Source organism: Barbatula barbatula (genome assembly GCF_947034865.1).
Source record: "Barbatula barbatula genome assembly, contig: scaffold_164, whole genome shotgun sequence".
In the NCBI taxonomy this organism is placed as follows: domain Eukaryota; kingdom Metazoa; phylum Chordata; class Actinopteri; order Cypriniformes; family Nemacheilidae; genus Barbatula; species Barbatula barbatula.
In genome coordinates, this window is record NW_027636847.1 from 1 (window position 1) to 27,810 (window position 27,810).

General features: G+C 40.9%; 1 protein-coding gene across 1 annotated transcript; it reads left to right on the forward strand.

Moving 5' to 3' along the window:
- Window positions 1-1,930: 1,930 nt before the first annotated feature.
- On the forward strand, window positions 1,931-27,560 carry LOC306891008 (voltage-dependent calcium channel subunit alpha-2/delta-2-like; the record flags this gene model as incomplete). The annotated part of the gene is made up of 7 exons (XM_079488433.1): window positions 1,931-1,975; window positions 10,845-10,986; window positions 16,558-16,689; window positions 17,068-17,125; window positions 24,124-24,174; window positions 25,781-25,880; window positions 27,399-27,560. Coding segments are annotated over 7 exons (690 nt in total), but the record flags the coding sequence as incomplete, so codon positions are not given.
- Between the last annotated feature and the right edge of the window lie 250 nt (window positions 27,561-27,810).

The window sequence follows — 27,810 nt, forward strand, 5'->3', positions numbered from 1 at the left end:
ATAAGAAACAATATGTCTCTCTCTCTCTCTCTGTCTCTCTCTGTCTCTGTCTCTCTCTCTGTCTCTCTCTTTCTCTCTGTCTCTCTCTCTCTCTGTCTCTCTCTCTCTGTTGATTTTGTTCTCTAAGTGTCCTGAGAGCTTGTGTGTTTGTGGGAGTTGTAGTGTTGTGTAGATTCGTCAGCGTTTTTGACCAGTGTTCCCTGGTGACCCCTGCTGTCGTCACGGTGACATTGACATCTGCTCCATTTGAACTGGCCCTGTATAGACAGCAGAGAGAGAGAGAGAGATATATACTGACCGCACGCTTCCTGCTGTATGTGCACTGCAGTCTACACAGTGTACTACAGACGTATAGAAACACGACACATGCAGTCCCACACACAATCTCCAGAGAGGAACACTTCACCCCACTCATCCAAAACATTTGCTTTCGGTGTGGTTCTTTTTATGGGGAGGACGTCAGCTACTCTATTTATAAACTGGAGGAAAGTCAAACACACTGCTTTATATGGTTCTAATATTAGACTACTCGTGAGATCATAGCATCATACGTCAGCAAGGATACTGAATGTAAAACATGTATTGATATGACATAAGTCACTCAGATCTAATAAATAAATGGAGTGGGAAATCTTGCTGTACTACATTCTTCAAAATATCCGCGTGGACTCATCGAAGCTCCGACTTATTGCAATTTTAACCTGCGTGCAGACAAAAACATCCATTCAGGCAGCAGAAGCGATCGAAGGAGTGCTGTATTCTGTATTCTGCATTGTTAACTATCGCACGTGTTCAAAATCAATGAAACGTGCACTGTGTACTGATGGTGCTCGTCAAACAAGTTTCCTCAAAAATAAAGCGGTTACATGTTGCTGTCTGATATTCCTGTAACAGCCACGACGATGCTGATCCATGAGAAAGACATGAAGCTCAGTGGTAAGTGCGTAGCGCTAACAACACCAAGGTCGTGGGTTTGTACATACTTAGAAATAAATGTATAGTATAATGCAATGTAAGTGGCTTTGGATAAAAGCGTCTGCCAAATGCATAAATGTAAATGTAAGCTCAGAATTATATAATAGCGCTGTGTTCTGCAACACACAGAGAAGCGGAAGAAAATAAAGATTTACACTTGATAACTTCTGCACTTATTTATTTAGCATCCAGAGACGACCTCTGCCACCACTGCTTACACATTTAGTAGAAGGGGGTCCCTGCTCTATGCATCTATCTTCTAAGGGGTCCTTGCCCCAAAAACATTGAAGACCCCTGCTTTAAATCTGTTAGCCTGAACTATTGAATTGTCGGTATCTGTGTTGACAAAATAATGATGACTTTCCCACATGAATTAAATGCCTTTTGTGTTGCTAGATACCAAAAACTTTTATTACAAAAAAATGATGAGGGAAATTATTAGATGACATTATTCTGAAATGTCTTGTAAATATCAGAGTGTGAAGGAGAGAGACGGTTGATCGTAACGTGTCAATCAAATTAGAGGAACACATGTGACGTGTGTGTGTGAAGAAGACTGAAGTGAGAGATATGAAGACAGGTGATGTTTTATCTCATAACTCAGGAATCATCTAATCTTTACGATCAGTGAGCACTTTGTGTTATTTATCTGTAAGCACAAATAACCAAATCTATGATTTATTTTTATGTAACCGCAACAAATCCCAAAATCAGAACTAAAAGACAGAGATTCTAGAATGTGTGAGAATGATCATCTCGGTAATGTCATGATTCTTTCATTATGTTTGAAAGCACACGAGCTTATAAAGATGTTTAGTGTGTGTCACATGGGAAAGCAACAGGCAGGTGAATGAAATGTAAGTGACAGCAGCAAAAGGTTCTTCATGAGGGTTTGTTATAATGAGAAATATATGACTTTTATGTCACTGATGTTTGTCTCTTTCTTTAATTTTAGGAGAATGACATTCAGTACTACGACTCCAAATCTGACTCAGATTATGTAAGTGATGTTTTTTTATATTTCAGATGATGATAAAAGTCCCTCTGATGTCATGAGAAACATCACGTTAACCCTTCAACAACTGAGAGCCATGAATGATCAACCTCTGAGCGATAAAATCAAATATAAATCAAAACTACACGTCAGCCAGTTACTCTATGAGTAAAGGTCACACAGGCGCTTTCTCTTCATTATCACGTAAAGATTGATTTCTCAGGGTGAGACAGACACTGATATATCAGACATCATGCAGGGAGGATGAGTTGAGAAGAAATGGAGACATGATGAGATGTGATAGAATCACGGCATCATAAATCAGAATGTTAACGTGTGTGATTGAATGATTCAGCGCTTTAGGGGCTGACAGCGTCTTTAATTGGGGGGCATCACTCATCATTAAAGAGGCCAAGAGGACGGCAGACATCCCCCCTCACACACACACACATCACCTCTACCTCACTCCTCATCAGCAGGAGAAACCAGAGGTCAAAGAGCACACACACACACACACACACACACACACATCACCTCTACCTCACTCCTCATCAGCAGGAGAAACCAGAGGTCAAAGAGCACACACACACACACACACACACACATCACCTCTACCTCACTCCTCATCAGCAGGAGAAACCAGAGGTCAAAGAGCACACACACACACACACACACACACACACATCACCTCTACCTCACTCCTCATCAGCAGGAGAAACCAGAGGTCAAAGAGCACACACACACACACATCACCTCTACCTCACTCCACATCAGCAGGATAAACCAGAGGTCAAAGAGCACACACACACACACACACACATCACCTCTACCTCACTCCTCATCAGCAGGATAAACCAGAGGTCAAAGAGCACACACACACACACACATCACCTCTACCTCACTCCTCATCAGCAGGAGAAACCAGAGGTCAAAGAGCACACACACACACACACACATCACCTCTACCTCACTCCTCATCAGCAGGAGAAACCAGAGGTCAAAGAGCACACACACACACACACACACACACACACACACACACATCACCTCTACCTCACTGCTCATCAGCAGGAGAAACCAGAGGTCAAAGAGCACACACACACACACACACATCACCTCTACCTCACTCCTCATCAGCAGGAGAAACCAGAGGTCAAAGAGCATACACACACACACACACACACACACACATCACCTCTACCTCACTGCTCATCAGCAGGAGAAACCAGAGGTCAAAGAGCACACACACACACACACACACACACATCACCTCTACCTCACTCCTCATCAGCAGGAGAAACCAGAGGTCAAAGAGCACACACACACACACACACACATCACCTCTACCTCACTCCTCATCAGCAGGAGAAACCAGAGGTCAAAGAGCACACACACACACACATCACCTCTACCTCACTCCTCATCAGCAGGAGAAACCAGAGGTCAAAGAGCACACACACACACACACACACACACACACATCACCTCTACCTCACTCCTCATCAGCAGGAGAAACCAGAGGTCAAAGAGCACACACACACACACATCACCTCTACCTCACTCCTCATCAGCAGGAGAAACCAGAGGTCAAAGAGCACACACACACACACACACACACACATCACCTCTACCTCACTCCTCAACAGCAGGAGAAACCAGAGGTCAAAGAGCACACACACACACACATCACCTCTACCTCACTCCTCATCAGCAGGAGAAACCAGAGGTCAAAGAGCATACACGCACACACACACACACACACATCACCTCTACCTCACTGCTCATCAGCAGGAGAAACCAGAGGTCAAAGAGCACACACACACACACATCACCTCTACCTCACTCCTCATCAGCAGGAGAAACCAGAGGTCAAAGAGCACACACACACACACACACACATCACACACACACATCACCTCTACCTCACTCCTCATCAGCAGGAGAAACCAGAGGTCAAAGAGCACACACACACACACACACACACACACACACACATCACCTCTACCTCACTCCTCATCAGCAGGAGAAACCAGAGGTCAAAGAGCACACACACACACACACATCACCTCTACCTCACTCCTCATCAGCAGGAGAAACCAGAGGTCAAAGAGCACACACACACACACATCACCTCTACCTCACTCCTCATCAGCAGGATAAACCAGAGGTCAAAGAGCACACACACACACACATCACCTCTACCTCACTCCTCATCAGCAGGAGAAACCAGAGGTCAAAGAGCACACACACACACACACACACACACACATCACCTCTACCTCACTCCTCATCAGCAGGAGAAACCAGAGGTCAAAGAGCACACACACACACACATCACCTCTACCTCACTCCTCATCAGCAGGAGAAACCAGAGGTCAAAGAGCACACACACACACACACACACACACACACACACACACATCACCTCTACCTCACTCCTCATCAGCAGGATAAACCAGAGGTCAAAGAGCACACACACACACATCACCTCTACCTCACTCCTCATCAGCAGGAGAAACCAGAGGTCAAAGAGCACACACACACACACATCACCTCTACCTCACTCCTCATCAGCAGGAGAAACCAGAGGTCAAAGAGCACACACACACACACATCACCTCTACCTCACTCCTCATCAGCAGGATAAACCAGAGGTCAAAGAGCACACACACACACACATCACCTCTACCTCACTCCTCATCAGCAGGATAAACCAGAGGTCAAAGAGCACACACACACACACACATCACCTCTACCTCACTGCTCATCAGCAGGAGAAACCAGAGGTCAAAGAGCACACACACACACACATCACCTCTACCTCACTCCTCATCAGCAGGATAAACCAGAGGTCAAAGAGCACACACACACACACACACACACACATCACCTCTACCTCACTGCTCATCAGCAGGAGAAACCAGAGGTCAAAGAGCACACACACACACACACACACACACATCACCTCTACCTCACTCCTCATCAGCAGGAGAAACCAGAGGTCAAAGAGCACACACACACACACACACACATCACCTCTACCTCACTCCTCATCAGCAGGAGAAACCAGAGGTCAAAGAGCACACACACACACACATCACCTCTACCTCACTCCTCATCAGCAGGATAAACCAGAGGTCAAAGAGCACACACACACACACACACACACACATCACCTCTACCTCACTCCTCATCAGCAGGAGAAACCAGAGGTCAAAGAGCACACACACACACACATCACCTCTACCTCACTGCTCATCAGCAGGAGAAACCAGAGGTCAAAGAGCACACACACACACACATCACCTCTACCTCACTCCTCATCAGCAGGATAAACCAGAGGTCAAAGAGCACACACACACACACACACACACACATCACCTCTACCTCACTCCTCATCAGCAGGAGAAACCAGAGGTCAAAGAGCACACACACACACACATCACCTCTACCTCACTCCTCATCAGCAGGAGAAACCAGAGGTCAAAGAGCACACACACACACACACTTGTTACATTATTACAGTGGTTCAAACATCTGGATTTTACTGAACTGATATTGCTCAGACGTTGCTCTTTCATAACTCAGGAGAATTGATGGAATTTTCAGTTGTTTCATTTGGATTTGAGTAAATGTGATGAGAAATGTTTGAGTTGATATTGAGATCTTCAATAATATTGACTTGTGATTGCATACGAGACAAATCTGAGCTCAGTTTGACACATTGTCTCTTCTCAAACTCTACTTCTAGCACTTGTAGTATTCTGTCTGGTATTGATAGTCTTATTTTGTTTAATCTGGTTAGTCACCGTATATATATCGTTATGCATTAAATAATTTTTTACATTTAAAGCTCTTCAAAAAATGTCATTAAAATTCACAGCATATGATGATTGTCCAGATGGTGAAATGCTTTCACTTGTAATTGGTTGCATAGCCATTGGTCCAACAGCACAATATTGTTTATATTAAAACATTAACATCTGGATGACAGTTGTCAGATCCACTGATGTACATCCAACAGATCTGTGACTGTATTCTATTGAAATAGTCTTCAAATAAATGTTCTCCATCAACACCGGCTCTTTTAGAAGAGTACACAGAGATTTGTCCACCCAAACACGTTTAACATCTGTATGGATGTTTGAAAAAATCTATTTGTCATAAAGTTTGTACTGTACAGAACACCCTGTCTGGAATATTATATATCCCACAATGCATTTTGTCATCCGGATGTAATCCATGTACTGTATAGACCCCTTTACAGTTAGTCATTGTGACTCGTTTTTGTGAGCGGAGCTTAGGTGGAGTCCACCTGACCGCATTAGTAATGCTAGGTAGCACGTTTAAAAAATCTGATTCAATTTAACATGTAAAAAGTGAACTTTAACGCCAGGAGCCTTTCCGACCTGTACACGCTCATTCAATGGATCCGGAGATGAACTGACAGGATTTCCTCCAGATAAGTGGTCTGACCTCTACACCTACCAGACAGAGAATCCAAGCGCGTATCGTAAAGATAAACTGAGAGCGTATACATCTATAGATGCCTGCGTGTACTAACAGTGGCAAATCCATTTATTGAACACAAACCTGACACGAAGCATGAGCCTTCTCACTGTTCCCTCTCCCTTTAGACTAATGCACCTGTGATGACTAAAGATAAAGAGACGACAAACACTTTCCTATGTTTCATTTCTGGCCGATAGTTAACTTCTAGTTGTAAAACTAATAAAGTGAGCTAGCACACCTTATGCGTTCAAAAGGAAACGCTACGTGAAAAAAGAACCTGTTTTTGATTTGGGCATACGTGAGATATTTTGAGCCACAAATCATAATCCACACCAACAAAAAACAGTAGTGTTTTAACTCCTTATGTAGACGAATATGTGGTGGTTTGTATTTGCCTCTTCCAGTTTTCCTTTTGTTTGCCTCCAGCTAACCCTGTTGAAAAAACAGCATATGCTGGGTTAGGTATGTTTTGATGCTGGTTTAAACTGGTGAGGAACCAGCACATGACCAGCGTAAACCACCACAAACTAGCAAACCAGCATCAAAGCATACCTAACCCAGCATATGCTGTTATTTCAACAGCTAAGGCCGTGACGTAAGCGTGACATCAGTGTAAAAGAGATCTATACACGGCTGTGAATGTGTTTGTTGTGATTGATATCAATGATGCAGTTTATAGAGTCCTCCAGAGTCATTTTTAGCTTTAATTAAGCTTGAAATCGAAATGAGTGTGTCATTATAACTGTATTAAACACTTGAATTGGGGATTGTCAGGTGGAGGAAGAAACAAATAAAAGATCTGAAAGATGGCCAGTCGTCTGAATGAGCAGAAAATCTCATGTCATTGTTTTCACTGGTGATGGTTTGCTTTCACAAGTGCGGCACTTTTGTGTGTGTTATTGTTAGGGTGTATTTTAACATCTTTGTTTTACAAGCAGACCACAGGATCTATTTTAAGATTATAGACTGTCATCACTTCCATTGCCTTTATTCATAAATATGTTTCTGGGTAATATATACTTATATTCCTGCCTAACAATTGAATCAGAGCTTACATGATGGAATCCAGGTTGATAAAACTCAGTCCCCGTTATGAAATATATCACAATATTAAAGTTAAATGCACTGCAGAGGTATTTACCAGCATACAGTGATACAATTTCTGCAGTTTGCAGTGTGTTTATTATTTTACAGCACAGTAGAAAAATTATCTGAATAAAAAAATGTCCTAAAGCTAATATTTCGTCCTATTAATAATACTCAGAATTGTGACTTTGTAGCAGAAACTGTCCAGTGATGGTTTTCAGTGAGAAGTGAATGCAGTGGTTTTGCTCAGTTTCCACTCATCTCAACAGCTTGTAATTGCATTTTAATAGACAATTTAATGTACACCGTAAATCAATCTTCACAGTTGACAGGAGGTTTGAATTTCAAACAAACAGTTTTTTACTACGTCAACCCCAATTAACCCCATTACTGTACAGCTTACCTGTACCTCACCCCTGAAGAAACTCATTACTACCCACTGTATGTCGTCTTTCATTTGATTGGCCACTGTATGTCTTCTTTCATTTGATTGGCCACACTGTATGTCTTCTTTCATTTGATTGGCCACACTGTATGTCTTCTTTCATTTGATTGGCCACTGTATGTCTTCTTTCATTTGATTGGCCACACAGTATGTCTTCTTTCATTTGATTGGCCACAGTGTATGTCTTCTTTCATTTGATTGGCCACACTGTATGTCTTCTTTCATTTGATTGGCCACACTGTATGTCTTCTTTCATTTGATTGGTCACTGTATGTCTTCTTTCATTTGATTGGCCACACTGTATGTCTTCTTTCATTTGATTGGCCACTGTATGTCTTCTTTCATTTGATTGGCCACACTGTATGTCTTCTTTCATTTGATCGGCCACTGTATGTCTTCTTTCATTTGATTGGCCACACTGTATGTCTTCTTTCATTTGATTGGCCACTGTATGTCTTCTTTCATTTGATTGGCCACTGTATGTCTTCTTTCATTTGATTGGCCACTGTATGTCTTCTTTCATTTGATTGGCCACACTGTATGTCTTCTTTCATTTGATTGGCCACACTGTATTTCTTCTTTCATTTGATTGGCCACTGTATGTCTTCTTTCATTTGATTGGCCACTGTATGTCTTCTTTCATTTGATTGGCCACTGTATGTCTTCTTTCATTTGATTGGCCACTGTATGTCTTCTTTCATTTGATTGGCCACTGTATGTCTTCTTTCATTTGATTGGCCACTGTATGTCTTCTTTCATTTGATTGGCCACTGTATGTCTTCTTTCATTTGATTGGCCACACTGTATGTCTTCTTTCATTTGATTGGTCACTGTATGTCTTCTTTCATTTGATTGGCCACACTGTATGTCTTCTTTCATTCGATTGGCCACTGTATGTCGTCTTTCATTCGATTGGCCACTGTATGTCTTCTTTCATTTGATTGGCCACTGTATGTCTTCTTTCATTTGATTGGCCACACTGTATGTCTTCTTTCATTTGATTGGCCACTGTATGTCTTCTTTCATTTGATTGGCCACTGTATGTCGTCTTTCATTTGATTGGCCACTGTATTTCTTCTTTCATTTGATTGGCCACACTGTATTTCTTCTTTCATTTGATTGGCCACACTGTATTTCTTCTTTCATTTGATTGGTCACTGTATGTCGTCTTTCATTTGATTGGCCACTGTATGTCTTCTTTCATTTGATTGGCCACACTGTATTTCTTCTTTCATTTGATTGGCCACACTGTATTTCTTCTTTCATTTGATTGGTCACTGTATGTCGTCTTTCATTTGATTGGCCACTGTATGTCTTCTTTCATTTGATTGGTCACTGTATGTCGTCTTTCATTTGATTGGCCACTGTATTTCTTCTTTCATTTGATTGGCCACACTGTATTTCTTCTTTCATTTGATTGGCCACACTGTATTTCTTCTTTCATTTGATTGGTCACTGTATGTCGTCTTTCATTTGATTGGCCACTGTATGTCCTCTTTCATTTGATTGGCCACTGTATGTCTTCTTTCATTTGATTGGCCACTGTATGTCTTCTTTCATTTGATTGGCCACTGTATGTCTTCTTTCATTTGATTGGTCACTGTATGTCGTCGTTCATTTGATTGGCCACTGTATGTCTTCTTTCATTTGATTGGCCACACTGTATGTCTTCTTTCATTCAATTGGCCACACTGTATGTCTTCTTTCATTCGATTGGCCACTGTATGTCGTCTTTCATTTGATTGGCCACTGTATGTCTTCTTTCATTTGATTGGCCGTACTGTATGTCTTCTTTCATTTGATTGGCCACACTGTATGTCTTCTTTCATTCGATTGGCCACACTGTATGTCGTCTTTCATTCGATTGGCCACTGTATGTCGTCTTTCATTTGATTGGCCACTGTATGTCTTCTTTCATTTGATTGGCCACACTGTATGTCTTCTTTCATTTGATTGGTCACTGTATGTCGTCTTTCATTTGATTGGCCACTGTATGTCTTCTTTCATTCGATTGGCCACTGTATGTCTTCTTTCATTCGATTGGCCACTGTATGTCGTCTTTCATTTGATTGGCCACACTGTATGTCTTCTTTCATTTGATTGGCCACACTGTATGTCTTCTTTCATTTGATTGGTCACTGTATGTCTTCTTTCATTTGATTGGCCACTGTATGTCTTCTTTCATTTGATTGGCCACTGTATGTCTTCTTTCATTTGATTGGCCACTGTATGTCTTCTTTCATTTGATTGGCCACACTGTATGTCTTCTTTCATTTGATTGGCCACTGTATGTCTTCTTTCATTTGATTGGCCACTGTATGTCTAGATTCACTTGAATGGCCACCAGCCAAAGGTCTCTATACAGCGTTTATATTCACTGCAAATGCTTTACACACCATTCTAATGCTGGGCATTTAAAGGACTCTTTGTTGGATTTCAGTCATTACATTGAGTTATTCATGGCTTATTTGGGTGTTTGTTAGGTTTTGTACTGTTAGTCATTGAATTTTTTTCATGAAGGAAAGTTTTTGATCTGTATTAAAATGCTAATGGCTTGAGACTGAAGTTCAGCTTTGTGTTGAATTATTGACAGGGTTCAATGTGAATGTGATAACATCACTGACGTTAATTGATTTCCAGACACTTGAATGCCTGCTGTTGTATTGTGTTGTGCATCAGTAGACTGGTCATGACTCAAAATAAATGCCAACAGTGTGTGTGTGTGTGTGTTTGTGTAATGAGTGTTTGTCTTATCGTGTGTGCGTGCGTGCGTGCACGTAAAGGTGTATTCATTCATGTGTTGTAATATTTCTTCATTTCTTGTCATTGCAGTTGGATGATGACGATGACGGGGAAAACCTCCTGGAAAATCCAAACTCTCTGTCCCTGGAGTTTGTGGATGATCCCAACTTTAAAAATAAAGTCAATTATTCCTACACGGCTGTGCAGATTCCTACTGACATCTACAAGGGCTGTGAGTACTAAATATACACACACAATAAACAAAACATTATGTAATTCCCATACTGTACAGAAAGTAAATCAGAAAATCTCTTTACTGGTGTAGAAGGGGTGTGTGTCATGGTCAAGCTTGTATTGTGTGCAGAGGAAATTTCTTGGCCGAAGCCAAACATGAAGTGAAACACCGAATACCGAACTCCCAAAATGTTTTTTTACATTTCTTCTATTTATTTAGTCATTTTTTTCACTGTTGCATAAACTGAATGGTCAAAATGTGCTTTTTATAATTTGACTTAAAATAAAATGGAACAAAACAAAGTCAATTAATACAAAAAATGTAGCACTTTCCCTGCTTAAAGAATGTAATGTAAGTTAATCTGTACCCCTACAACAAAACAGTCCATTAGAAAGTGTCACTCAACTATAGGTTCATAGGCTAAAAATACAAATAGACGAAAACCGTTGGATTATTATAGGCTAGATTGCGAAATGACTCAAAAAAAACATCCAATGCAAGCAATTCTGAGTGATGCTGACTGCCAACCATATCAGTTCACGTCTCTCCTCCAAACTGAATTCTTCTGCCAGGTCTGCAGACTTTTCACAAATAGTGCCGGTCAAACAGTTTTCAGCTCATTATTGATGCCTGTTCCCAAATGAACAGAGAGATGGACTAAAAACAAACACTGTCGCTTACCGTCGAGTCTGTCTGGAAACCCAGAGGACACTTGCTCTTTATAGCTCAGTGGTGTTGTTATAGGGCCACATTTATCACAGATGATTCTGTAGAATCATTTCATATTGAGACCCACTGCTGAGAACCCCTGTATTGAAGGGATTATTGTTTAGTTTGTTTCTGTTTTATGGGATGGGTCAGTGTTTTATTATCACTGTTTCAAGAGACGGTTGACAGTTGTCTTGTAAAGGGGTTGGTCATGCCAACGTTTGCATTGGTCAGCGCACATCCAGCAGTGATAGTGACCGTCACCGTCAGCTTCAGGACGATTAGCCCAACATGACAAAAAATCCCCCCCTCCCGCTTTAGCCCCGACACATATGCTAATACAGATCAAGTGGGTTCATTATTATTCTGAGCAAACTTTAAATCCCCGCTGTAAAGAAATGTCCTTGTGTAACGCTCCGTTTTCAGCGCTTCTATTGTTGAAGATAATGATGGAAATGGTGGTTATTAAAGTACAATTGAAAGACTAATTGTGTGTGCGGATGACAGCTGAGGGAAAGCAGCTTTTATTTGTCAGAATGATGAGATTTAACACTGACCGTCCTGTCAGACAGACCGTCCTGTTATATTCAGTCTAGACTAGAGGTTTCTTGAACGTCATTTTTCATACTTGCTTAATTTCTAGATAGCCTGACGTAAGGTGAATACCAAAACACGACTCTAGTGTCCACATGCCAACCCACACTTGATATTCCTCCTGCAGCTGGTGCGGCGATAGAAGTCGACTCGCTCGACACAATGACAACTGGGACTTATATAAACAGTGGATTTCTCCAGTCCTCACGGCTCGGCAGCTCCTCTCGCTGTTCACTGAAGGGGAACTATCATCTTCCTGCACATTCATTAAAAACATTCATTCACCAGCACCTCCTCAAATTAGATTTCCACTGTTTATTGGTTACAGTACCGTTTTAATTAAAGTTTTTTTCTATTCGTTTTCTCAGGTCCTGCCCTTCATTCGCTAAACACTTTCTTACTTCCGCTGATTTTGTGGGAGGCCTGTTTTGAAAAAGGAGAGGAAGATGAATTTTAAATCGAATTTCGAACAGAATTTGTGTTTGCCTTTGTGTTTTTGAAAAGTCTCACGTGTTTTCACAGATCCACGAAAACTATCAAAAATGCTCTATTATGAATGCCAGGCCAATAGTTGGCGCTGTCACTTTTGCCTTCTTGCTATCAGGAGCTTATAGAATGATCATGTAATATTCATATGCATGTTTTCACAAATTCAAGTCCTCACACAGATATGATAAGTATATCATAAAAAACCAGCTGAACCCGGCCAAGACAGGACTACTCGTGTTTTCTGCACACCCCACACAATCTCACCATCCAACTTGGAAATACCACAATCACTCCTTCCAAAACAGCCAGAAACCTCTGAGTCATATTTGATGAAAAGCTGTCTTTTTCATCTCTCCACTGGCTACCAGTTGAAGCCAGTATCAGATTCAAGTCACTGATGTTGGCCTACAGGACTATGACTGGATCTGCGCCGGCATAATTTCACACCCTTCTACACTTCTACTCCCCATCAAGAACCCTGTGTTCAGCAATCCAGCGGCACCTTGTATTGCCTTCTCATAAGGGCACTAAATCCCTTTCCCGCTCATTGTCCTTCACAATTCCTTCCTGGTGGAACATTCTTCCCAACTCGGTCCGGTCAACAACATCACTCGCAACCTTCAAAAAACTACTTCAAACCATCTCTTCTGTGAATACTTGACAGAGAAATGAGAGAAAAACTAAACCTCTCTCTCTTCTCTCAACAGGCAGTGTTCTGGCTTTTGTTGAAACTAGTAACTCTCTTTAGGTTGCTTTGGATAAAAATGTCTGCCAAATAACTAAATGTAAATGTAAGACTGCAATTTTAGTTCCATAAAACATTATTGTTGTGTAAATGTTGAAAACAATGTTGTGTAAACATGGATTTGTTAATTGTCATTGATAAGTAGATAAGTGTTAGGTATCTGGAATACAGAGTACAGAATCACAGTTAGAGTAGAGGATCTGCTATTTTGATATGAAGGGTCATTTCTGTGTCTCATCACCCGAGGTGAGCGTGTTTGTTATGACATATGTTCATCCGCTCTGACAGGTGTTAGCGAGACTCCTGACACTGATATCACATGTGTCACGCGGTAAATAAATGATACCCCATAAATCGGCCTTATAACCCGAGCCGTTCGTCATGTGGCTCTACGCTCCATAACGGGCCAAACATTTAGCAGAACTATAGCTCTTAAACATGTCTGAGGAATTCTGTCTGATGGATTCACGTTTAAAGCCGTCGCACACACACGCGCTCCTGTTTTGAAGGATGAGTTTCACACCCACCCACAAATTTCTTCTGGAGGGATATTTTTCTTTTATCAACTGTCCGGAGAAAGTTGTGCATCCTCATGATAATAAATCAAGCCAGGCTGTTGTCTGCCCCGGTTTGTGTTATCTCCCCTGCTCTCATATTTTTAGTGTAGATGACCTGCCACAGCCCACAGTGTGTGTGTGTGTGTGTGTGTGTGTGTGTGTGTGTGTGTGTGTGTGTGCGTGCGTGCGTGCTTGCGTGTGTGTGTGTGTCGCAGCTAGTGTCCAGTAAATCTGCATTACACCGCCGTGTGTGACCGATAGCGGCGTGCGGGCATCTGTCATTGTATCCTTGCCTCAAAGACACACTTAAACGTACAAACAAAAATGAAAATAATTTACTCAGTTTCCAGTTGTTCCAAATGTGAAAGAGAGAGATATTTGGAAGAATGTTTGTAACAAGACAGATTATGACTCCCATAGTAGGAAAAGATTCTTGATCATTTTCTTTGTTCTGTTGAACACAAAAGAAGATATTTTGAAGAATGTAGGACAGCAAACCGTTCTGGGGCATCATTGACTATCATTGTGTTTGTTCCTACTATGGGAGTCAATGGGGGGCGAGATCTGTCTGGTTATAAGCATTCTTCCAAATATCTGTTCATCAGAACAAAAGACATTTATACAGATTTGGAACAACTCAAAGGTGAGTAATGATGACAGATTTGTCATTTTTGGGTGAAGTATCCCTTTAAACACTTATATGGAGGATTCAACAGAAATCATCCTTTACTTCAGCGCTATTATAGATTTTGAGAAATCAGAGTCAGTGTGCTTTATGAAAGGTTTTTGTCATTATTAGTCTTTAAATGTCCGTAACCCTGTCAGACGTTGTTTGTGTTCATATCGCTGTTGTTTGTAAGGATATTGTGGTGATGATGTCAGTGCTTTTGTCCCAAACAAGTGCACTACACAGCTGTCACCTAGCCGGCACGTCCGTGAAGCGTTCACTGACCGTCTGAGGAATAATGACCTCCAAAATGGAAATCTGCTGTAATGTGATTGGCTGGAGTCGGTGTGCAGATGTCTGCAGTATAAAAGCGTGTTTAAGACCGTTATATAAAAATAAACATTGACAGTACGTACATCAAGAGACACGTTTAAAACAGTTGTGTTTGTTGTGAGAAGTGGATCTTTGAACTAAAGACATTTTGTGTTTTTGTTAGTTTAGTTTGTAAATCAGAACTAGGTTGTGATGAATTATAATAAGCTTGGATAAAGTATATACTAGCGGACCGCTGCTGTTGTTTCTTCATGTTTATAATGTAAAGTGTATTTCCGTCGAGTTTATCATCGCAGTATATAAGGTTAAGATGTAATTGGATGGATGTTGGTTAAAGCAGAAAGAAACATGTTTGTTGAGAGAGAAAAGAGGACAGGTCAGTGTTTGTGTCGGCGTGTCATGTATGTACGTGTTGTTAGATGCTGCTGACGGTGAATCTCACATGAGGACAGCGAGACGTTACTGAGACACTGAGCGTAACCGTGAGAGACAGAGAGGACAGATAGAAGTGAGCAGATCAGACAGTCACACAGGTGAAGACAGTTACAGAGAATCAGACACGCTGCAAAACTCTCTCTCAGACAAACTACATGAGACTAAAGAGAAAAGAGCTGTCAATCAAACCTCTGTGTGAAATCTGAGAGACGCTCCGAGTGTTCTTCTGCATATACACACTATCTAGTGCTTATATAACATCATCATGTCTACTGAGGTACTCTCTGATATCCCACAATCCTTTGCATTTTATTGTTTTTAACAAGGCTTGAATCTATAGCTCGTATGATTGTGACGTGTTGTTTTGGTGTTTTTAAGATGGGCCGCTATTCAAAACCTCAGAAGGTTTTCTTGTACACCTCAGTCACTTGATTTAATGAGTTTTATTGTTAGTCTTACCTCACGAGGTCATAAACGTAAGTTTAAGTCAGTCTCCTCTTGGAAAACGAATGGGACATATTCATGACATCATCTCCTCCTCCACACTGTTGTATAATAGCAATACCGTAGCAGACCTTCGCTGTGTTCAGTGAAAGATTTCTGGACGTCGATCCACGCACACTGTGTACTGTCCGACATCATCTCAACATACATGACTGAAGCATTGAATATTTCCATATGTATGTTTTTGTGTGTGGATGTGAGGACAGCATGCGTTAGCTTCACTGAAACATCTTTCAACATGGTGTTGAAATTCTTCCTAGAGGAAAAAGTTGCTGTCCAGACTCGGAGGTCTACTCTTATTAGGAGCTTGTGGAGGTGTAAGATTTGCTCGAGTCCGTATTGAGATCTTTTGATTGTTCTGAAACTCAAATCACAGAGACATTTCCATTTCACAGTTATCTCAGAGAAGTCATTGAGATATTAAAGAGATGTCATTTCACAAGTCAAACATTCTTTCTGTGACACAATCAGGCAAATACTTTGTTTCTGAATTGATGTTTGGGATGTTTGACATGTATGTTTGGTCACGTTGACAGCTCCCACTATCCTGAATGAACTGAACTGGACTCAGGCTCTGGAGAGAGTCTTTATCGAGAACACTCGTGAGGATCCCTCGCTGCGCTGGCAGGTGTTCGGAAGCGCCACTGGCGTCACCAGGTTCTACCCAGGTAAATAACTGCGTTACTTCCTGAACGATGTATTTATAGCGGCACACCAGATGTCAGCTAATTCTTTAATGACATGCCAACATTAAACTTCACTTCTATCTAGAAAAACGTTAACTTTCCTTCAATAAGGAAAAGTCACTCGTAATTTAGAAGAACACCTACTGTATGTTTTCTAGGATCATCAAATCAAATAAAAAAAACAGGATCATCAAATCAAATAAAAAAAACGAATGACGGCTTTTGGGTTTAATGAAAGAAAAGATTCATTCAAAGATGAAATATTTCCCCTCATACTCTTATTTCATTCCTCAGGGTTATTTTGTGTAGAATTGTCGAGTGACTTCTGAGTGTTGTTTTCATGTGATCTCTGCTCTTCAGCGACTCCATGGAGAGCACCCAAGAAGATCGACCTGTATGATGTGAGGAGACGCCCGTGGTGAGTACTGCAGGAAGGACTTTAGTTTGACTTTCATCTCTTTGTTTTCTCCGGGTGCTCTGTGGCATCTGCTGCTAAGAGCAGGCGTGTGAAGTTCAAATAGACTTAAGCAGCGGCGGCTTCTGTGAGGAAAGACTTTAAATTCAAACAACAATGAAGGTGAAGTTTTAGACATCAACATAAACTATGGTATGTGACGTCACAGTAAAAATAATCCAGGATAAATGTTTTTCTGGTGTATTTTGAATTGTGTGGTCAGCTGTGTGAGCGATACGCTAATGAGACTCTACTTGATGTCTAGTGACTTAATCTATAAAACCTGAAGATGAATGAAGAGTCAGAGCGAGCGCGTGTGTGTCTGTGCACGGGTTTGTGCTGCATGCGTGTGTGTGATGCATGTGTATGTGCATGCATATGTGAGTGTGTGTGTGTGTGTGTGTGTGTGTGTCTGTGTGCACGTGCATGCGTGTGTGTGTGTGTGTGTATATGCATGCATGTCTGTGCATGTGTGTGTCTATGCGTGTGTCCTTGCATGCGTGTGTCTGTGCACTTGTGTATGTGTTCGTGTACGTTCATGTGTATGTGTGTGTGCGTGATGCTTCTCTTTAATGCTTCAGTATGTGGGTGGTAAGAGAGATATATAACAGCAGCAATGATAAATTGGTTTCAGAGTGTAATATCAGCAGGCGCTCCGCTCCGTTCTCTTTATGTTTCTATAGACAGGTCATTGCAGTACATCAAACTGCAGCAAAATTCTAACAGATTTGTTTTGTCTTAGTTCTGATCAGGGAACAGGTTTTTCTATTCTTAGGATCATTTTGTAGATTTTTCCTGTGTCCTGAAATATCCACACAAAAGTTACAGCGTTTCCTCAATTTACAACTTTGATTAAATAAGCTGTGTACAACACAGACACATCTATTATTTAAGTCAAAAATGCTGCATATCAGCCGTATGATAGTTTTTATTGTAGTTATATATAGTAATATTTGGAGTTTTATTTTAGTTTAGCTGTGAGGTTAGTTTCAGATTTGAGTCTTAGCAATGGTTTTAAATGCTTTGGTCATTTTAAAATGAATTTTAAACTATACATCTATTTTGTTTTAGTTTAGTGTTTATTTGTTTCCAGATAATACTTTTCGCGTCTCAGTTTAAACTCATCTCAGTTTATTGCTAAGGCAACTTTACTCATTTGTGTTTAGCTGAAGTGTTTTAAATCATGTTTTATTTGATTTTAATGAGCAGAAATGTTTGAATAGTTGTAGTTCTGGTGAACTCTGTCACCATCAACATCTCTCGTGCAGTTCTTCAGTGTGTATGTTCCCAGAGAGCTGCTCTCTAACCATCAATGTCTTATGAGAGTCATTTTGGAGACGGTTGCCTGGTAACCAGCAGCCCGCTCCTCTGACGGGTGAGGCAGGGTTGGGGGGGGTCAGGATGTGTCAGGTCAGGTCTGTGTGATTATTGCTCAACACGCTGTCGTTGTGTATTACACTCTCTGCTCGCCTTGACCTGCTGCTGTGCTCAGCTCATTGTGCAGAAGTTCACAAGAAACTTTAGCTGTGATACCCATCAGATTATGAATGCTGACACGGAAACATCTAAATGTTTGCAGCGAAATGCTTGATGTTTGTTTGAAGAATTGTCAAATCTGAGCACAGATGAGATTATATAACCAATAAACAGGAAACCTGGAGATATAATGGAAGATGGGTTTGGCTGTACAGGTTCGGTATGTCACGTGTCACTCTTGAAGAATGAATGACCCTGTCAACACTTTATTGTCGTCAATTACTGTAACATGAATTATTAAAATGTCTCAATATACATATACTGATAGTCTGAGATTTAGAGGAGAGAATCTGATCCGTGAGGATTGATTGAGAATGTTTGGAGGAGAGAGAGAGAGAGAGAAGGTTTTGTTATCTGAGCGTTACAGAGAAGCCATTAGCCATGCAGACTCGACCCAGCGTAGCAGCAAAAGCACATATTGATTTCTGAGAAAAGCCAATCTGACTCCTAAGTAAATATTATGGCAGCTGTTCAAACGCCACAGAAATAAGATGGAGCTCGACGCTCGGCCTGTCGCTTCCAGTCAAATGAAAGCATCAGTGTTTCTATTGGCTTGACATCATCACTGACTTGAAGTTCTTATGTGTGTTCGGTCCCTAGTGCTCTGATGTTGTCCTGTAGTACGCTCGTGGCTCTGTTTTCTTTGTCTTTTATATTTGTGTAATAAGATTTGCGTTTACATCAGTACATCATGAAATTTGGGATCTGTTTCATTCACAACATTTTGATGAGGTTTTTAGTAAAGAATAACATACGACGGGCCGGTCAATGATTCAAAGGTTAATACAAACCTGAGGTGGTAAGTCGGTCGTTACACCTCATTTACTGTCGAATAATTGAACGGACCGGAGTCAATTAATCCACTTATACTACGGTTACCTCTCCACAGGATATGGGTCAAATGTTTCATTTCAATGTTTGTCATGTTATTGTCATTTAAATGTTGTTGATGGTTGAACTACTTTCTTAACTAATAACTATGTGAAATATTTGATTAGCTCAATTTTACTGAATGCAGACCTTCCGTGAGGAAAAGCCGTTTATTTTGGTTTTAAGGTCAGAAACGACGTTCAAATGTCATGAAGAGGCAATTTGGTTTAATCATTTGTAAATATAATGTCATATCTGTTATTAAAAGACATATTTATATTGAATTAGTCAAAATGATTTGCTGCATCCAGGTTACCGTGTGTTATTAGTTTTGAGCGGTTGTTATCTGGGAATAAAGAACCTGCAAATGTCGCGACGGGCCAATCAGAATCAAGCATTCCAACGAGCCCTGAAATAAATTATTTTAGCATTTTCATGAGATGCTTAAAATTTTTCTTGGCTGTTTTCGTTTCTATAAAAGTCCCAGAGGAAAAGTAACTGGTCATCCAGCCGTTCTGATCTGTCCATCTCGCTGTCGAGTTCAAGAATAGCGAATAAATAAAAATTGATGTGACGGCGTTTCTCTTCTCTTTCCCGCAGCTCACCTGCTTCAACGCCCTCAGTGTTTTTAATCTTAATTCAATCTATTGAAGAACACATCCAGAGAAAACCCGAGAGAGCAGCAGTCCATAAAAAATAATCCCATCAATGCGTGAACTCGCAAATAAATCCTTTAACACACACACAGACGCGCACGGGCTGTATAATAGCAGGTGAAGTCTGTACACTTCAGTAAACGCATCATGAGGCGTCTCACACCTGCAGATTGTGACCGTCAGAAATGAAGCGCTGCACATGTGCAAGCCGACCGTATCATTTCAGCAGAGATAAGCGCTGATAATTGACTCATTTTTAATGTGCCAGTTTCACTGTGAGAGACAGACTGACAGACAGACAGACAGACAGACGGCGAAAGAGAGAGAGAGACAGAGAGAGAAGGTCAGAGAGCATGAATATGAGATTTTAACGTATCTCATGTATTTATCCTATTAAAGAGATGCTATAGAATCCAAGGAAAGCGTGCCACTTGATTTCAGAGCCACTATCTGAGAAATGTGTGTTTTCTTCTTCATCTATAGAGAACAGGACATTTAGTGCTGAGGTTTTCAGCGCTGCAGGCATCCAAAAATGCTTTTATTCAGACCTTATTTCATAAAGAGGTTGACTTTTATAGACGGCTCACTGACGGCTGCTTTAATACCTTTACTGCACAGTAATTCTCATGTTTTCATTTAATTCACGTGTATTGTATAGTGCTTTTCACAGCACATGTCCTTTCAAAGCAGCTTTAGCGAAAGAGCTCATTTTTACTATACAAAAGCAGAATAATAGTCGCTTATCAGAACTGTGCACTTCTGAGGAAGAACTGCGATTACGTGTTGTGGTCATCAAGTGAAAACATGTATGTAGTCTTTGTCATTCTTCAGCTTCCATGCTGAGTCCTATAGATGAGTGAATTTGATGGACAGAGTACAAATGTACTGATAAATGTAATAATATTATTTTAATATTAATATTATAACGACTTTTTGTGTCGTTTCATAGTTTTGAGTTTTGATTTGACAATGTGTAGTAACATAAGAGCGTGAGCAGGTGTTTGAAGACCTTTATGAGCGCTTGTGTGTGTTCGGACCCATGTGCCACAGCAGATGCTTTGAGTGACCCAGATCATCTCTGTTTGGTTTTAGACATTCTACAGTGCGAGCACGCGTGTGTGTGTGTTAATGAAGCTGGCATGTGACGGCCCATCTGCATGTCACCTGGCAGGGGCGCTGGGGATTGTGGGTAATGACTGGGAAGGAATGGCATCACTGGTCCTCAGTGGAGGGGTAATTACGGAGTGGAATCCATGCAGAAACGGCACATCTGGATCCATCAGGATAATACATGGATGGTACAGCGAGACGGGCACAGATCGACAGTGTCACGATCACATGATGGCAGTGATGAATAGAGACTGTGCTGTGAAACATGCCAATGACAAGAGTCTGACAGTGAGCGATACTGACTCCTACAAACACACCGCTTCAGTCTTTAATGGACACATCTTTATTATCGTGAATTAATAATCACCCGAACCCTCCGTTCACATTCTCCTGACTATCCTCACTTCAGAACTCAATCTGATGATGGGACGACATGCCGACCCGCCTCTCAGCAGTTCTCATTGGCTGTCTGCGTCAGAGCGGCGTTAGATGGTTTCAATACCTGAATAAATGGCTTGAAATCCAACGTTTACTGATGATATTTTTAGTTGACAGAGATGTGTTTGTATCTCCATTTCATTAATACTAATCTCTTCCATTTAATCCTTTGATTTTTCACCCTGCGCAGTATTTGTGAGGCATGTTCATGATGTTTAATCATCACGGCTCTCTCTGTGTTTACTGAAACTGTCTTCATAAACGTTCAGAAGCACACGGCTGTGTTATTAGAAGTTGAGCAAGCACGACACAAAGTGAATCCTCAGCGTGTGGATTTACTGCATAAAAACAAACAGATGGAAATTAATATGAATTCTAGTGTTTTCCGCTGGTGTTTCTCACAAAAATGAAGCAAAAAGAAAGAAAAGAAAGACTTTTGTGATGTGTACTTTGGCTTTTGAGAGTGAGGATTAGCGTGCACATGTCATTCTTAATTTAATGAACTAGAGTCAAGCTTCTTACGAAACTATTATAAATGTTCCTGACAGAAGTAAGCTGGTTTTATTCAAGCTCTTTTTATTTTGTATTATTTCACGGCTCGTTGGGATGCTTGATTCTGATTGGCCGGTCATGACATCTGCAGGTTCTTTATTCCCAGATAACAACCGCTCAAAACTAATAACACACGGTAACCCGGATGAGGCAAATCATTTTGACTAATTCAATATAAATATGTCTTTTAATAACAGATATGACATTATATTTACAAATTATGAAACCAAATTGCCTGTTTGTGACATTTGAACGTTGTGTCTTACTTTAAAACCGAAAGTAAACGGCTTTTCCTTGCGGATGTTCTGCATTCCGTAAAAATGATCCCATCAAATAATTCAAATTCACATTTCATGTCCATTTTTTTCTTCATGTGGCAAGTAGTAATAGTAGTAATAAGCGGGATAAGGTACATGCCTGTACATCATCCCTTAAATAATGAATTTGGTTAAACCCACATAAATAATTGAGATCTCGGTGAGGGTAAAGGAGCAGATTTACATTTAAGATACATTGACATGAACTTAAACTGAATGAGAAAGAAATAAACATCCCAGATGAGCTTCGTCAGATGTGCATATAATTGATTTCACTGTAGTGCTGAGCATCACGGTTATACGGTCCAGATTTCATCTTTGAGACTGGTCTGTGCTGGATTCACCTCAAAACTCAGGGTCAAAGTTCATCGGTCATAGATTTACAGCAGTGTGCGTGTGTGTTGTCCCTGGTTGGGGTTTTTCCATTTCTCCAGCGTTTATCCGTGCTTGAAAAGCTCTCTTCACGAGCCTCAGGCACCTGGCAGCTCTTCCCACGTCTCCTCTTCACCCTGATTACCGCGGTAGAAGAAATCCTCCACGACCGCTCTGCTCATTTACTAACACACAGCCCAAACTACCTGCCTGTATCACAGCCAATCGCCTTCGCTCGCCTCGCCCTGCCACGTCCATCAATCTCTGAGGCTGATTGTCAGTCGTAATGTGTTTTTAATTGCGCGGCGGGAAGTGAAAATGGCTTCACTTGTGTTTTCTATATGTCAGCCTCTATCAGCGGTGGACAGATGCTACCGTTAGGACTTTTATTTATTTATTTTGACGTCGCTGACAGAAAAGTGCCGCGCATCATTCATTGTCTTCCCGCGTTCAGATGGAGCGGTGGGCTAAAAATAGCTGGCGAAGCCCCTCTCGGCCGAGCGATCTGCTAACAGCAGCACAAAGACCCAGAGAGACGGACTGAAGAAGTTGTTTGTCAGCAGCGAGACGTGAGTCAGACGAATAATAAACGCTACGCCGAGTCTGGACCGGACTTTATCGTGTCTTCTGCACTTCTTCAGTCACCTCCAGAATATAAAACCTCTGTTTGTGTCCATCTTCTGCTGGTGTGGGAAATGAGCTTTGTGTCTTTAAACTGTGTGAAGTGTGATAGTGGCCATCCTCCATGTTCATCTACCTGAATCCACACACACACACCTGTTACCCCAGAACAAAAAACATGCAATCTTGTTTTCCTACTATGGAAGTGGATGATGTGAAAATATCGTTCTTACAAATATGTAAACCGATTAAACTTGAAGAGGCGATGAGGTCTTAAAATGTTTGGAAAGAGCCTTAAAAAGTATAATTTAGCTCCACGATTTGTGTCAAAAACACAATTTGTATCTAGAAACGTCCCCACAGTCAATATTAAAGTATACCGCAGTGGTCATGTTTTTACGTCTTCATCATGTTATTGCTGTACATGTGTAATTCTTTTCTTGTTGTGACGTCAGTACTGACACTTTGTGTGTCGTCTTGTGTTTTACAGGTATATTCAGGGTGCTTCGTCTCCAAAGGACATGGTCATCATCGTGGATGTGTAAGTAATCTCTCTCCGTATGCGCACATATGCAAAGACACGCGATCATCATGTGTGTGTTAATGTGTAATGACGTGTGGATCTCTACTGCCACCTGTTGACAGAGAGCACACAGCACACGCACCTCGGTGTTTCACATCAGAATGCTGTTGCATTACCTGAAACATGACTTTGAGGTTCTGTGCCGTGAAAAAGGACGTTCCTGATGCCCGTTGAATTTAAAACGTCTCACCGATCTTATCTGACCTTTATAACATGCGATACTGTTTAGCATCACACCTTTCTCAACCAATGAGATTATAGATGCAGTTCTGTGCACTTTAAAGAGAATCGCTTGCACGTGTTCAAGTCTTTGCGATGTGTGGTTTGTAAGGCTGTCGTGTTGTTTCATTTCAATCGTACAGTCATTACGTGCTGAAGTATTAATATTCTCCAGTGAACCTCTCAAGGAAAAATGCTTAATGGAAGTTAATTGTCGCTAGCTGGCAGTCAGCGGTAACCTTAAATAGACACGGTGTATAATTTAAATAACACACACACATAGCTTCACAGCTGCCGTTCTGCATCAAAAGTCCCGTCACACCGAGTCTTTCTGACAATCTCACACTAATCTCATTGTATCTACTGGAGCAATGAAACAATACATCTGTCAGAAAGCCTTTTTCCCAGAATGCCGTTTGCCTTGCTGAAATCGTCTAATTCTGGAAGAGAAATTACAGATGAGGCGCTCCTCTGTCATTTACCTTTTCAAAAGCCGCCGTGGGTTCTTCATATATTGGGTTTACAGCAGACCATTCACATCCAGTCTCTGGAAAGATGCTGCTCTTAACACGCCGTCTGGAATTGACTTTTGATGGATGTGCTGGAGATGAGAGATGCTTAGCAACAGGTTCTGCTTGGCAACGGTGGTTGTGGCACATGTTGCCATTTTGAGAATCTCGAGTTAAGAGAAGTACCGTGTTAAAAAGGATCCTTGGGTATAGAGCGATGTGTGGCTTAATACATGAACCATGGCATTGACTTTATAATTGTGAAATAAATAAAACAGTGTAACTGTCACAGTCTTCATAAAACAAATTTTTTTTGCGTCAAAATCTGTGACGTAAAATGGTTGCAATCTAAACCTGATCTTTTTTTCAACAGCGAAGCACACACGTTTCCCATATATAAGAGTAAAATATGACAACATAAGATCAGACATATAAACACACAGGGACAGTAGATGGCGGTATGTCCTCTTGACACAAGACAGCCTGCCTGCTATAAAAGAAGAACGCGTTCAGTATCAGTAAGCGTCTGTTCAAGGTAAACGTGTATTAAATCATCGCTTTAAACTACCGCCTTTAAGACATTTAAGACTTCAGCATCCACCATAATCGTACACTTTATACATTATGAGAATATACTGATAAACACAATAATAAGATGCTTGCGGTTTGGTTATTTATTCTGTATTAGAGCACACATGAATACCTAACACTGCACATCATTTTACATAAGCATCTGTCACGTACGCCGTAAATGTACATCAATGACTTTAGTTTATCCGGTAAACAGAGGAGCTTATGGATAAATGTTATGGATCATGTTTGTTGTGTGTTTGTAGAAGTGGAAGTGTTAGTGGATTGACCCTGAAACTGATGAAGACCTCTGTCATGGAGATGCTGGACACGCTGTCTGATGATGACTATGTTAACGTGGCTCAGGTATGTACACACACACACAGAATCCTTATACTGTAGATCTTTACATTTTGTCCGTAGTGGTTTGATTGGATCAGAACATGCGCCAGGCTGTGATTGGTTTATACTACTTTTGCCCACCCACTCCGTCTGGATTGCATCATCATAAATACCCAACGCGCATGAGCATGAAGGATGGCGTAATCATACACATTGTGAACATACACTTTTCACATTTCAACATGCAGTTTATATGTTGATATTTTATATGAAAAGAGATGTTTAATCATATGAGTTGTTCATGAATATATATTTTATAAGAGAGTAAGAATGCAGAATAAATGTGATGACAAGAACACAATGGCAGGTCACAGATGAGACGAGTTCACACACACACATAATGAAACGTTAGGGGTTGTAAGGCAGTAATCCGGGCTGATCCCAGCTTCTTGGTGTGTGTTTCCTAATCCTGGCTCAGAGAACACAAAATGAGCATCTAAATCCGAAGCGAAACAACACTTACGCTGCGTCTGAAATTGCATATTGTGACACGTACTGAATTTGAATAAGTAAAACACTACGTTCTATATAGTATGAGTGTGAGTAGTATGAATACATTTGTGACATACTGCATCCACTATGTTTTGCGGTCATGTGACCCGTTTCCTCTTTGACCTATGACGTATTAACAACCTACACATGAGCGTTGATAAAAACATCATTTAGTCACGAGAAATTCATTTATTGGCACTTACATTAAAACGGGACGTCCGACTTAAAGTTTTCCGCTATATTTTTTTGATTTACTTTGGAAATTTGACCGTTTCTCAGATCCTGGGATCGAGAAGTGTCCATCCCATGCACATGAGGGTATTTCTCACCTGCTGTGTTTCGGACGTACTGTACTATTCTTGACTCGTGCTGGTTTTCTTCTACTATATAGTATGTTTACTGTCAGACAATCAACATGAAAGCTCAATTCTTCTCCATTAATCTGCCTCCATCAATCCATGTTATACAAATAAACATACATAGCAACACCCTGGCAACCACACATTGTGACTTTGAACAGATCGTATTTGAGCATCTCGATTTCAAATACATTTCAAGTTTCACACAATCTGATCAAGTGTTTGAGTGACTTCATTACTGTGTGTTAACACCGGAATTATTCTGAGAGATTTCATGGATATGAATGATGAAGTGTTTAACGGTGCGTTCACACCGACAGCGACAAAGCTATGCGAAGTCATTCATTTGAATGGAAAGCCAGTGACATGAGCGACAGTGACTGTTTACGACAGGAAGTGGGAGTGTCTATTGACGTGACAAAGTTTTGATTTGCTCAACTTTATGCAAATGTTGAGCGACTACCAATAGGAGTAAAGCAGGTCAGTTACTGCAGGGTTTGTTTATAAATGTTACTAGAGCAATGTCACCTCGTAGCGAGAGACTAGCGACACCTAGCGTCTGAGTCACCGGCGTCTGAGTGTCTCCATCACATTTTAATGGACTTTCTGTGTCTGTCTTTCTCTGTCTCAGTTTAGTGAGAAAGCACACGCTGTGGTTCCGTGCTTCACCTCACTGGTCCAGGCCAATATAAAGAACAAGAATATCTTTAAAGATGCCGTGATGAAAATGCAGGCTAAAGGAACCACAGACTACAAGACGGGATTTCAGTTTGCCTTCAACCAGCTCTTGAACGTAAGACACACACGGTGAAATCTTCATATAAACTTCATGTATACTACAACCTAAGTACATTTACAAGAATTGATTTTAAAGGAGTCGTATGACGGGGATACAACGGATAATATTTATTGTTTTTAGATGTAATGTAATGTGTTTACAGGATTTAAGGTTGAATAACGCTGTATTTTCCACACACCGTGCATGTCTGTATCTCCTCTTTGCTCCGCCTCTCTGAAACACGCAGATTTATTACAAAGCTAAT